Source organism: Dama dama, chromosome 11 (assembly GCF_033118175.1).
Source record: "Dama dama isolate Ldn47 chromosome 11, ASM3311817v1, whole genome shotgun sequence".
Classification (NCBI taxonomy): Eukaryota; Metazoa; Chordata; class Mammalia; order Artiodactyla; family Cervidae; genus Dama; species Dama dama.
Window position 1 is genome coordinate 87,548,670 of NC_083691.1, and position 13,985 is coordinate 87,562,654.

At 46.5% G+C, this 13,985-nt stretch overlaps 1 protein-coding gene and 1 pseudogene across 7 annotated transcripts in view; one reads left to right on the forward strand and one right to left on the reverse strand.

Annotated features, from left to right (window-relative positions):
• Nucleotides 1–12,770, reverse strand: part of LTBP1 (latent transforming growth factor beta binding protein 1) — a 442,908-nt gene extending 430,138 nt beyond the window's left edge. For 5 of the 7 annotated variants that reach the window (XM_061155622.1, XM_061155619.1, XM_061155620.1 and 2 more), the window contains exons 1-2: nt 12,298–12,770; nt 11,171–11,241 (exon numbers count right to left, since the gene is read on the reverse strand). In XM_061155622.1, coding sequence (XP_061011605.1) covers nt 11,171–11,241; nt 12,298–12,770 — 544 coding nt within the window. The remainder of the gene's footprint in view (nt 1–11,170; nt 11,242–12,297) is intronic. The other 2 variants (XM_061155624.1, XM_061155623.1) reach the window with 2 other exon arrangements.
• LOC133065690 (U6 spliceosomal RNA) lies at nt 5,106–5,206 on the forward strand (annotated as a pseudogene).
• Nucleotides 12,771–13,985: the final 1,215 nt, after the last annotated feature.

Consider the following 13,985-nt stretch of genomic DNA (forward strand, 5'->3'; position numbering starts at 1 on the left):
GGCCATATGATCCAGCAATCCCACTCCTGGGCATATATCTAGAGAAAACTATAATTCAAAAAGATACCTAAACCCCAATGTTCAAAGCAGCTATCTCCAGTAACCAAGACATAGAAACAACCTAAATGTCCATCAATAGAAGACAACGTGGACGGACCTGGAAATTGAACTTCACACTAAATAAAGTAAGTCAGACAGATAAAGACAAGTATGACATGATATGATTTATATGTGGAAATAAATACGTTAATACAAATGAACTTATTTACAAAACAGAAGCAGACTCACAGACATAGAAAACAAACTTATGATTAACAAAGGGGAAAGGGGGTGGGGAGGGGTAAATTAGGAGTTGGGATTAGCAGATACAAACTACTATATATAAAATAAACAACAATGTTCTACTGTATAGCACAAGGAATTATATTTGACATCCTGGAATAAACCATTATGGAAATGAAGATGAAAAAGAATGTATGTGTGTATCTCTGAATCACTTTGCTGTATACCAGGAACTGATACAACCCTGTAAATCAACTATAGTTCAATATTTTTTAAAAAAAGGTCAACAAAAGAACAACAACAAAAAATAAAAATAAAAAAATAAAACAACAACAACAACAAAATTCTTCTTCCATGCTTTCAAACTAGTGATGAAAAGTACCAAATCCTACACTGTGTTTATTCCTTAGTAATAAAATCCACTTCTATCTGTAACTTCCCTATTTATGGTTTTCCATCGACTACGAGACCTGACTGGGGCTCCAACCCTGTCTCCCTCACCACCTATCACTCTAGCTCTCACTGACAACCCAGCAAAACTCACGTCTGGAGTCCTATACAGGGTCAGGCCTATTCCCAGCCCAAGGCCTTTGTGTTAGCTGTTCTCTTGGCTGAAAAAGCCCTTCCTCCACACCCTTCATACCACACAGGTCTCATAAGTCATTTCCTTATAGAGACCTTGCCTCACTCCACCCCTCTCTCCCAGCCTCCACCACTCTTGAGCCTTTTTGCCCTTGTTTTTTTCCTTCTTTGTGCTTAATACCTTCTGTGAGATATTATCTAGCACAGAGGGAATGAATGAAAGTACAACAAATGAATCACTCATTCGTTCATTCAATCATTCCATCCCTTCCTTCCTTCCCTGAAAGTCCATGTACTTGCTAGATCCTGAGGATAAAAAGGCAACTATGGTACGATCCCTACCCTCACAGATAGAGCTCACATTCCAGCTCTATTCCAGGCTGGGAAGCACACAGCCACACATGCACACGTGCGGCTGTGACGCAATGTGGGAAAGGGTAAGATAGAAGAGGATGTGTATGCCTGATAGTAACAAGAATGACTTAAATTGGACTGGGTGATGAATGACCCTCTGCCCATTCATTTCATTCATCCAGGTTGAAAAAAAATCTCAAGAGTTAGGTAACTGATCAACTTTAAACTATACAGTCAGTGGCAGAGTCAAAAGTGCCCCCACTCTTGAACCAATGTAGCAAATAATTCATCAAGGCGAGGTGGTACCTCTAAGCCGATTTAAATAGCTTTTATAATGAAATATTTTGAAGATGCTAATCATTAACAGTCCACTTGAGAGGGTGTTAAGATAAAACACATATCAGTGAAAGGATGGCAATTCTACTTTTACCTTATAATACTGACAACAATAAACTGAAGTTCCTGCAAGACTGAATGGGAGACTGGAATTGTTTGGTAATCTTATAAGAAATACAAACATTTTAAAGTCTACAAAGACAAAGGGTCCTTATTATTATATTTTCCTTATTTTATTATCCTCTTTTCCTCCAATGGTTTTTTCTGGTTACATCTTCTATTCCCTGTAGAGATGCTCCCTTAATTCATTACCAAAATACCTCTGAAGGTTCCTCTTCAACCATTTAGTTCTCACCTTTAAATAATTGATGAGTAAATCAACCGCATGAACTTCAGTTAAAAACACCTCCCTCCAATTTGTCTTCCCATCCACTGACCAAACTCATCCTTCCTCTGGTTGAGCAGAACCAAGAGCATGTATTAAAAAACCAGCCCATCCATCTCCTAATTTACAAAACACAACATTTCACAAACTGTTTACTTAGGTCTGTGCCAACAATATTGCTCAAATGTGGTGGAGTGAAAAAACCAAAGGGACTAGTGTAGTTGGCCAAGAGCAGTATTTGGGGATCTAAAATTACAGGGAAAATCATACAACATTCATTATACTTAGTCCCAAATCTCTATCAGATGATGTTGAGCAGAAAGATTCTAAAATTGGCAGTGAGAAAGGAAAAGCTGTCTTACAGTTTGGGCCATGCCAGGGTAGCCTTCGGAGAAGCAGGAGGAAATGGAATAAGGTGGTGTGCCCTTGAAAAGCTGTCATAATAAGCAGTGTCTGTCGGGCAAGGGATAAACACACAGAAATATATAGTGGAAAGAAAACCAAAGGGGAATTACCACCTAAAGGTGAGAGGAAACAGAAAAGGAGGTGGAATTCTTTATGTAGTATTTAGAGGAGAGTATTTACAACACAGCAAAATCAGAGATACTTGTTCAATTCAATTCTATTCAATTCAGTGAGCATATGTCCTATGGCAAGGAAGGGAGTCTGGGTACTTAAAATGATACAGAAAATCCTGCTTCCCAGGAGGTCCACGTTGATGGTGGGGGCAGATGCCTCTCCCACATGGTCCAGCCATACCCAGAGCGAAGTAAGAGTGAAATCAGAGTGCTCCAGAAGAGGGGAAGAGAAAGCCACAACAGGGAGTCTGCAAAACACCAAGAGGGGTGTGTAAAAGCCTGGGGTGCCCACGAACGGGGATTCCCCTAAATAGACCAACAGGAGCCCTTGAGAGCTCACATCTGTCAAATACTATTGTGTGGGGGGCAGCTGCTCTCTAAGCACTCTTTATTACTTCATGCGGTCCCGTAGTAGCCTCTAAATGATGGCAAAAACCATCATCACAACTACGATGTGAATGGGGTAACTTGCCCCAAGGTCAAGTCCAACATCAAAGAGTGAGGATATGTTGGCAAAGTGTTAACATCAAGTTAGGAGCCTTGTATTCTAGCTCTAAAGACTGAACTTGTAACCACAAAACTCTACCACCTCTAGTTCAGGGCAAGTAAAACTCTGCCCTAGTAAGGAGAGAAAGAGGAGGAAGGCGAAAAGGTAGGTATGAATGGGGGAGTGACAGACAGCATTTTCTTCACATTGTCTTGGGTCTAAATGACTGTATGCACACACATGCTTACTGCCCAATGGACTGTGCCTACATGAAATGTCCAACCTTAACAATAAGCTAGGCAAATAGGTGCACGAAAGCATATACAAATACTGCTCTGTATTTTTCCACAAGTACCAAAACAACCAATTTGTGTCACATCAACCAATTATGCACTGTTTTCTCTCCACTAGGAAGACAGGAAACATCATTAGTAAAACATGCAGTTAAAGCAAGATAAGACCTTCGTCTCTCCCTTATCCATAAATCACTGTACTTAATTACCACGTCAGGGAGGTTTTAAAAACATGAGCCCAATGAGCAGCTGCTGGGTGTATTATTGTCTGCATTTTTGGGTATTTAAAATATTTCATAATTAAAAATAAAACACTTGGTAGAAAAAAAGCACCCAACATGTTAGAAAAGTGTTTAAACCTTATTTGAAACCACTTTATTTAACCACCATTAACAATTTTTTATCATTAACAATTTTTGCAAATTTCCAACTCTTACAAAAATACATGTATTGGGACTTCCCTGGTGGTCCAATGGTTAAGAATCTGCTGCCATGGCCTCCATCCCTGGCCCGGGAAGATCCCACACGGCTCGTGGCAACTACACCCTTGTGCCCCAACTAGTGAGCCTGTGTTCTAGAACCTGCCCACGAGCCAGAACTGCCAAGGCCGTGCACCACAATTACCAAAGCCCATGAACCGAGAGCTTGGGCTCCGCTGCAAGAGAAGCCGGCACACTGCAACTAGAGAGGAGCCTCCACTCACTGCAGCTAGAGAAACCGCGCAAGCAGCAATGCAGACCTAGCGCAGCCAAAAATAAATAAATCATTTTTTTAATGTATTTATCATTCAACTAACTAAAGAAAAACTGGGTGTAATAACCCTATATGCAGAATCTCTTTAAAGCAGACCAAGTGGAAAAGACCAGAGGTATAACCAAAATCATCAGTGGCCAATTCCTGACATTTCCTGCTCCTGGGAGGAGCCCAAGCTTCTGCGCTCGGGAAGAAGCCACATTCGATCCACAGTCAGACTGAGGGGGAGGGGCCCAACTGAGCCTCTACCCACCCACCCTAGGGTCACTGCAAGGGAACCCCCAGGTGCCTCAGGGATGGCCCAGGGCTCCGAGTAGCCCACTTCTCAAGCCCACGTGCAGAGCATCTGTGGATTCTACTGTGAGCTGAATGATTCCCCCCACAAAGAACTATAGAGTCCTGATCCCTAGTACCTGAGTGTGTGACCTTATCTAGTGGTGCTCAGTTACTCAGTAAGGTCCAACTCCTTGTGACCTTATCTAGAGCTAGGATCTTTACAGAGGTGATCACATCCAAACAAGGTCATTGGGGTGAGCTCTAATCTGATATGACTGGTGTCCTTATAAAAAGGGGCAACTTGGACCCCAAGATAGACATGCATAGACTAAAGGAAAATGAGGTGAAGAAACACAATGAGAAGACAGCCTTCTGCTAGCCAGGGAGAGAGGCCTGGAGCAGATCTTTGCTCACACCTTCACAAGCAACCAGCCCTTCTGACATCTTGATTTTGGACCTCCAACCTCCAGAGCGCTCATGCCTGTTGTTCAAAGCCATCCTGTTTGCGGTACTTTGTTACGGGCTAGGGAATTCACACCATGAACTCTGGCAGGGAAAGTCGATCCAAGGCAGGGAGGGCTGTCAGGGGAGCTGAAGACCGAGACCTCAAGAGAGAGGTTTCAGCATCGGGCTGTCCAGGAAGCAGCAGAAAGAACAACAAACCAAGAGTCACAGAGCTGGGTGGGGTCTGGGCCCTGCCCCCAACTTAAACAGGGGTAATAAATCATGCCTGCCTGGCCTACACCCCCAGGGGTGTGGAGGTCAAGGAATGCTCTCCAATGCCAGCTTCGGCACATATACTAACACTAGAAAGACACAAAGATAAGGATGATCCCTGCGCAAGGATAAAATGCAAATTCATGAAGTCTTTTTTTTTTTTTAAAGTAAAAGAAACAGAATGCCCTCTGCAGGCTCCAAAGAACTGCACAAATGTGCACAAATCACCCTCCCTCATCAGCAGATCTTCAGTTTCTGCTGTGATTTTGCTCTCTGCTACCAGAGTGGGGACACCACCCTTGCACTTCACCCTGCTCATCACTCGGAAGGACTTGGAAGCAAAATCTGCGTTTTAGGAAAACTGAATTTGAGCTCCCAAACATGTTTGAGACTGTTTGGAATATCCAAGACAACAAATAACAGGGTCAGAAACAGCAAACTCCTGCGGTGGCCAAAGGTCCTTTCAACAAGTCAGGCTTCCGAAGGGCCCAGGGTTCACTGGACAGAGAAACAGTTCCCTGACACCCGCCAGGCAGGGACGGGGTGCACAGGCTGGCCCGGGGGGCTTCAGGGCTTCGTCATGAAGGTTTCAGTATGATCGCAGCCCAGAATTTATGGTTCCTAAATGTTTGTTTTAACCAGCGCTGAGAACACATATTTGACCCAGTGTGAACTTGACCTCTTGGTCCTTCTCCCTTCGCCGGGCTGTCTGTGTCGCACGACAAGATTTTTCCAGCCAACCCTTGGGCCCCTGCTCCTTGCACTGGGGCCGGGGCCGCCCTCCCAGCAGCTGCCACAGTAAACCTCACGGCAGATCTACCGGCAAGGCAGCTGTCAATGACCATAGCAGGCTGACGAAAAATGTGTAATCACTCCAGGCCTGACTCCCGCGCTTAGCCAGCACAATGCTGATCCAAGAGGCATAGAGCCTCTCCATCACCTGGCAATCCTGCACGCTCACGGACGGTGCCACACACTAATGGAAGATGCCCTCGATGCCCGCAGCCCCAAGCATCAGGGCATGCATAACTCTGTCTCTTCTGTATGTAATTAAGGAAAATGTCTAGAGTTGGCTTTTTTTCCTTCTCCAAAGCACTGTGGGCTGAATGCCAGTGGAAAAGCAATGGAATATCGATTTTCTGTTTCTTGCTAAGGAGAGAACAAGTCATTTGATGTGCCATGAGTTAAGTGAGTAAAAACAGACTCTGCGCTCCCTACAGCTGGCTGCATTTCTCCTCTATTCATAGACCCTGGCACATGGTAAAAGCTCAACAGATACCCATTAAATAAATGAAAGAACCATCCATGCGTTTAAGGCAGGGCCTGCCCTGTGCCAGGCACCCGCTCTGGATTCAGATCTGTTGTCTTTCCTGTTCCGTCCACCTCATTCTGCCAACCCGGTCTCACTCTCATCTCGCCTTTCTTCTTTTGTGTTGTCTGTTCCCAAGTCCGGTCTCCTCTTTAAAGCTGAGCTCACTGGCAGGCTTTCTCTCTGGCCTGCACTTACACTGAGAGGGAGACAAAAAGATTGGAACAACCAGCAGGGGGTGGGTTCAATTTAGGCAGAGGGGAAAAAATGCAAAAATAGGGAAAGGGAAAAAAAAAAAAACCTGTTAAAACCCCTCCCAATAAATGTGAAGCCCTTAGAAAGAAAAGAGACGCAGTGCCATCTTCTCTGCCCAAAATGGGCATCACTCTTAGCAGTCACTCCACGCATGCATGCGTGCTCAGCCACTTCAGTCATGTCTGACTCTTTTGTGACCTCATGGACTGTAGCCCACCAGGCTTCTCTCTTCATGGGGATTCTCCAGGCAAGAATACTGGAGTGGGTAATCATGTTCTCCTCCAGGGGATCTTCCCAACCCAAGGCTCAAACCCCCATGTCTTATGTCTCCTGCATTGGCAGATGGGTTCTTTACCACTAGCCACCTGGGAAGCCCTAGTCACTCCACATTAATAACTAAAATGCCATGTCTTGTGCTGGGACTTCAACTCCTAGAGACCCATACACAAAGGGTGTTTGCAAGAGCAGCATTAATATGCAATGGGGCATCTCTACATGGAGACTGGGTGGCGAAGCCCTCACGCCGCCCTTGCGGACACCCACAACCATTCTCTGCCCATGTGGGTTTGCGGCTGCTTGTTTCACATCTCTTGATTGGCAATTTCAGGTTCGCTAAATCTTCAGTTTGCAGAAGCATTTGTCCGTGGCCCATTTAAATTAAGTCTCAATCAACTAAAATCAATCCAGTCTGCCTCGAAGGGGCACCTCGTTTTCCTCACAAGATTAAGTAAACTGAACAACATAAACATATCCTATCTCCTATGCAGAAATATTTTTTTGCATCAACTGGAAAACAGTCTCTACAAATTTAAATTCTTCAATTAAATCCTTTCAATTACCCTCAAAATAGAATTGACAATTAGCATCCTCGGCGTTAACGTGCACATTCAAACTGCATACACACTGTATGAGGACTACTATCTTTTTATTTGAAGTATAGTTATTTTACAACAGTGTGTTAATTATATGATGACTACTATCTTAACAGGAAAATTGATGTCGACGTGCCATTGCCTTTGGTATTTTAAGTGTAACAAACCATACCCAAGTGTAATTGTTCAGTCTCAGCATAATAAGGAAGTGAGAGGGGAAACAGACCACAAACCCATTTCTTTTGCGCCTAAATTTCACTGGTATTTACCAAAGTAGTTGTAGTCACAAAAACCGGTATCAGAATTTTTTCCATTCAATTTATGAATGCCTTAGGAGAGTATTTTCCATCTAAACAGCAAGCTTTACACCAAGAGAACCAGAGATACACAAATAATCAAATATTTAGTTCCTTTTAAAGTTCTTTTTAAAATAAATCATTCTGCGCTACAGAACAATCCAACTTACTTTATTTCTTTTTTCTCAGTAATCAAAGCCAGGCAGGATGGAAGTGACTGGCTTTTTCATCTCTTCCTTTTTTTTAAATTCATCTATATTGAGGTATAACTGATAAATAAAAATTGTATATATTTAAGGTGTACGATGATGTTTTGATATATGCACACACTATAAAATAAACATCACAGCCAAGCTAATAAACATACCCCTCACCACAGAGTTGACATTTTTTGTGTGTGGTGGGAACACTCTGAGGAAATTACAAGTTTATAATACACTATTGTTAGCTACAGTCACACTGCTGTACATTAGATCTTCAGAATTTATTCATCTTAAGGGACTAAAACTTTGTACTCCTTGACCATAGTATCTCTGTATTTCCCCCTCCCCCAACCCTAAACTACTTTAAAAATGTAATATAAAAAGGGATCCACAGGTACATTCTTTGAAAAGAAGTTGATGACAATAGCTGGGGAAACATACACACGGAAGGCGCTTCCCTGATGGCCCAGTGGGTAAAGAATTCGCCTGCAATCCAGGAGACACAGGAGTCACGGGTCAAGAAGATCCCCTGGAGGAGGGCACGGCAACCCACTCCTGTATTTTTGCCTGGAGAATCCCGTAGACTGAGGAGCCTAGTAGGCTACTGTCCAAACAGTCACAAAGAGTCAGATACGACTAGAGCAACTTGGCACCCACGCACACACATACATATGGGGGGAAAAAAAATTGAGTAACAGATAAATGAGACAAGGTTTACCTGGCTTGATTCAATAATAAACTCGTAACAATCCTTCTGATTTCATCAAGGCTTTCAAATCTATAATTCTCTTTCACCTTCATACCAGCAACAATCCTGCAAAGCAGTCAACCTTTTTTTTTTCTTTTGGCCTCACTGCCTGTTGAGATCTTAGTTTCCTGACCAGGGATCAAACCTGCAGCCTCTGCAGGGGAAGCAAGGAGTCTTAACCACTGGAGCACCTGGGAAGTCCCAATAGTCAAGTCTTTAGCACAGTCATTTCACAATAGGAAAATATAAGGGTCACAGAGGTCAAATGAATTCCCCAAGGCCACACAGCTAGTGAAGGCTTGAGGATTTAAACTCAAGTTTCCTGAACCCAAGGCCAGGGGTCTTTCCCAGTGTCACACTGTTCAGCCGTGGACACAAGTTTCACTGCATCAGTGGTAACCCTGGTTTTCCCATGTGAAGGCAAAAGGCTCCCTCATCTCTGGCTCTGCCAGACAAACACAAGCCCCCCACTGAAACTTATCCATCTAGCAGATATAGTACTTTGGAACGAGCACTGACCTAACACAGCATCATTTTTAAAAACAAAATTATTCTTGAAAGGAGTTGTGATTTAAGCTTCCAGCCTTGGGGCCTGAGTTAATTTGTCAGATTGGGCAGTACTGGAAGGCTAATGTTGCACTGATTAATTAAATCCCGGTGCTGTCCAAGGGCTGCCTTCTAGCAGTTCAGGATAACGTGAACCAAAAGCTGGAAGCATTTGTAATAGGTATTATGAGAATAAACCAATGGTGTAACATCCTCTGGAATGCTGAGGACGGTAACTATTCAACCCTAACTCTTCTGACTGGTAGCCTTTTGCAGCCTTATCTTTTTCTGGGTCACCAGAGGGCAACTCTGGCTAAACCTAGGCACACTCATGCCCTTGCACCCTCACCTGGAGAAGCAGGAAGCATAAAGTGATTCCTCAATACGAGGATATTCCAGAGCATCTTTGGATCACCAAATCCCCAGAAAACCTAAGAATGGGGTATTACTATTATCTTTTAAGAGAGGGCACTCAGTTGAATAGCTTGCCAAGGAAACTTCTTTGAAAGTCTTAACATATTCTAACAGGCATCAAGGAGCACTCACCCATGACCTATAAAAGAATGCTATTTTCACTCTTTACCAGCAATACCCCACTCTACACAGCAGCAGTGCTGTCATGGATGGGCTGTCTCCATGTAACAGGCAAACCATATCATATCAGGTTTTGAGCCAGAGTTACTGGAGGGAGGAGAGGATGTGTAATTTGACCCAAGCAATTGTAAACTCAGGAAAATCCTGGTGCACTATTGTCAAGTGTAATATAAGAAGAAGTGAAGGATTATGAGTTAATCTAAAATGCCTACAGCCCTGAGTATTTCTGATCTAGCGGTTTGAGTTCCATAATGAGGAGGCTGATTAGTGAGTTCATGTCTGCCACTACTCCTTGATCACAGCCAAACCATAACCCGTCTGGACATCGCTCTTTACAAAACTAACGTCACTATGCCAAAATCCTATTTATTTCAGGGACTGAAGGCACCTTTCAACAAGCAAGTTCACCAGAATAACTGGAAAAGAAAAAAATTTTTTAATTTATTCACCAGTATTTTGAAATCCAAACCATATACAAGACAAATTGCTAAATTTGATTTATTACACTGAATACTAGTAAGCAACTAAAATTTGGATGATTCTAATCCACATGTTTATGGTTCAAGCTCTGTGCAGAGAACATAAGAATGCTTAACTTTTTCTGAATGGAAATAAGATTTCTTTATTTCCAATTAGCACCAGAAAGCATCAACTTGTCAAGAGGATTCTCGAACTATATTGAAACTTTCACAACGCAGAGGGGAAATATTTCCTGATGTTCTCAAATCTATATGCATCATTAATACATTTCAAAACACTGCTAAGCATGTGTATTAGTTTGAGAAGCCCTGCAGGAAAACCCACCTGTCAGTTCTGAAGAACAGTAGAGTGGTTACCTCCTAGGAATGGACCTCGAGGATGGCAGATTCCGATTGCCATTTTCAGAAAGCTTTAACGCTACTGATTCCAAAGCAGGGCCTCCTACTTACCATTCCCCTCCTGCCATCAACTTAAAGACTGTTTTTCATTTGTCAATATCCACGTTTAAGTTAATTGTACTGGTTCTGCCAATACGGCACACCTCCAATGAGAATTTTCTTCCTAGACCCCCATGGGTGTAACAGAGGTTAAGTGCAGGGGAATCTTGGATGCAAGGCACAGTTGTATCCAATGAACTGTTCCTGGTATTGATACCGTCATTACTTTGGCCCAGCCCTTCCTGGGTGGTGATGAGGCTCCAGATAACCGGGTCATTGCACTGCAGCTATCAATTTCCTCAGGGCAGCATTAGCCCCTTCAGATGCCCCCTATGTGATCCCCACCCGCATGTGGACTGCAGGGGAGCTGGGCACATGGACACTTACGTTTGGTGCACCTCTGGGAGCCGGGGGCCTTACTCCAGCCATGGCAGCACTGCCCACCACAGACATTGACCCTGAAACAAAGCAAGACCCCTGAGTCCAGCAGCAGCAACACTCTCTTCCAGAGAATCCAAGCCTCCAGGGGACTCCTGCAAGCCCAGCCTCCTGCTTCCACCTTCCTCTAGCTTCCAGAGAGTCCTAACAGGTACCCAGGAAGCCCAACCCAAAGCTGCCCAGGTAGGAGGAGATCAGAGCAGTACCGGAGAATCAAAACCTGCACAACCTGGAACTAGACAGAACAGGGTCCAAATTAGCGGTTTTCTTACAAAAGTAAAGTAAAGCCAAATGTATTTTGTATATTATCTGTGCCCACATTTTAAATTGAATCTGAGTTTCAGAGAGAGGCGTCCAAACAGAGGTGAGATCACAACGCCTGGAACCACCCCTGAACGAAAAGAAAAAAGCAAAACAAGTTTCCCTCCACACCCTCAAACCTATGATTAATGGGGAGGGGGGCAGGGAGGATGTTTAGGAAAGCCCAATAACAGAAACTATTGAACTGAAATTCCTGTCAATGCTAAGATATCCCCGTCCCGGGAAAGCAGACCCCACAGGTGCAGGGAAGCCAAGCCCACAATTACTAGGATGCTGAAAATTCTAGGTTACAGAACAGAGGCTGGATCTTTATAGGCAGCCCTCCTCCAAACTTTTTTTTTTCCCCACTAACTCAAAAAAAAAAAAAAAAAAAAAAAAATTAAACTGAGTTGCAAAGGGAAGTTTAATTGATGATGAGGGATTAAGTTGTAGTGACTTCATGTTTACGCCCATCTTCTAGGAGTAGTTCGGTTCGCGCACAGTAGGTTACGCCCCAGGCAGAAATGCCTTTTGTGTTTACCCGCAGCTCAGAAACAATGTGATCGGAGTTTTTATGCTCCGAGTTCCCCTGCTTCCCCGCAAGCCGCTCTTCCCGCCGCACTCCCGGGAAGGAAGGCAGAGGCGGGCAGGGAGGAGACAGTAGACCCACGGCGGACGATACCCGCGGTCAGCGCGGGGCTCCGAGGGGCCGGACCCCGCGTGTCCCCGCGCGGGCAGCGCGCGCGAGGAAGGAGGGAGGGGGCGTGTGGGCTTACCCCTGCAGCTGCTGCTTCTGGTGAACCTGCAGCCTCGCGCCCCCGCCGCTCTGGGTCTCCTGCGGCACCTTGGAGCGCATCGCTTGCCTGCCGTGTTTGGCGAACGGGGCGGCCGCCGGGTGACCGCCGGGCTTGGGGTGGAGCGGCCCTCCGGGGCCCCCGGGACGCGCCGGCTCCGGCGGTGGCGGTGGCGGTGGCGGCCGGAGCCCCTGCAGGGCCGCGCCGCCGGGCGGGCTGGTGCGCCGAGTCCGCTCCGAGGGGGCCCCGGCGCCGGCCGAGCTGCGGCTGTACCTGGCGTTGAGCGCGACGTTGAAGGTCCGCGGGCGCGGGGGCCCGCCCAGGGGCAAGGCGCCCGCCGCCAGGCCGGGGCCCGGGCGCACCACGTACGTGATCCTCCGCACCCGGCCGTGCGCCGAGGAGGCCAGCAGCCCTGCCCACAGCAGGAGCCCCCACCTGAGCCAGGCCCCCGCCATCGCGGGCCCCAGCCGGCGCCCCCGGCCCCCGCCCCCCGCCGTGCCGCCTGCTCGGGGCGGCCGCTCACGCGCGCTCAGGATCCCCCGGAGGACGGCCGGGAGCCCGGGAAAGGCGGGGAGGAGGAAAACTCGGTTGCAGGAGAGGAAGTTCCGCGGGCGGCTGAGCAGCCCCAGACCCCAGCCGAAAGCGGCGGGGAGGAGGGGGCGGGGTGGGGTGGGGAGCGCGGGGTCGGGAGGGGAGGGGCGAGGGGCGCGGGCCGCGCAAGGTGAGGGGCGGCTCGCCCAGCCGCCGGCGCAGGGAGTGCCCGCCCGGGACCCGGCGAGAGTGGGCGAGGGCGGTGTGAGCGCGCGGCACGCTCAGCGGCAGCCCCGGCTGCAAAGTCTTTAAAAAGTTTCTCTCGCGGTGGAACCGAGTGTCAGATCTGAACAGCCAATCTGGCAGACGTGACGTCAGGCAGTAAATCCTAATTGGGGAAACCGTGAGATGAGCCCGAAAACGCGCCTCCACCCTCCACATCCACAGAGATTGTTCCTGTGGGTCGGCAAAGGCAGAGGATCCCGTCTCCCGTGGAAAGGACAAAGGACACGGCAAAGTCACTGACCGGTCCTTTCCTTCTAGAAGCCCCAAAAAACTCGTTTCATACTGTATGCACGGCATCTCCAGTCATTTTCTTATGTGGTTTGCTCGGGTACTTGCTGCGGGTATTGGGTTAAAATACCAGATCGGCCCTCCGAAAGGACTGCTCGGGGTGTGCTGAATGTCCATTGGAAAGTGCTTAGATGGTCCACCTTAGGTTTGTAAACTTCGCGGGTCTGCAGCTTCTGGTACCCTATTCCTCGCTTGGCATGCACCAGGGTGGGCACCAGGGGGCGCCCGTATAGACTGGGAAAACTGCAACAGGAATCAATCTGGGAGGCAGCCCTACCCTCGGTGAAAAGGCCTTAATGATGGGAGAACTCGGCTTAGAATCCATAATAATGCCAAGCCGTTATTAGCATCTTTTTAAAGTCAGATCAATGGGATGGGGAGGGAGGTGGGAGGGGGGTTCAGGATGGCGAACACATGTACACCCGTGGCTGATTCATATCAATGTATGGCAAAAACCACTACAATATTGTAATTAGCCTCCAATTAAAATAAATAATTTTTTTAAAAAAGAAATGAAAAAAGAAAAAGTCAGATCAGTCCCTGGGCCCCTATTGAAAACGAAAGGA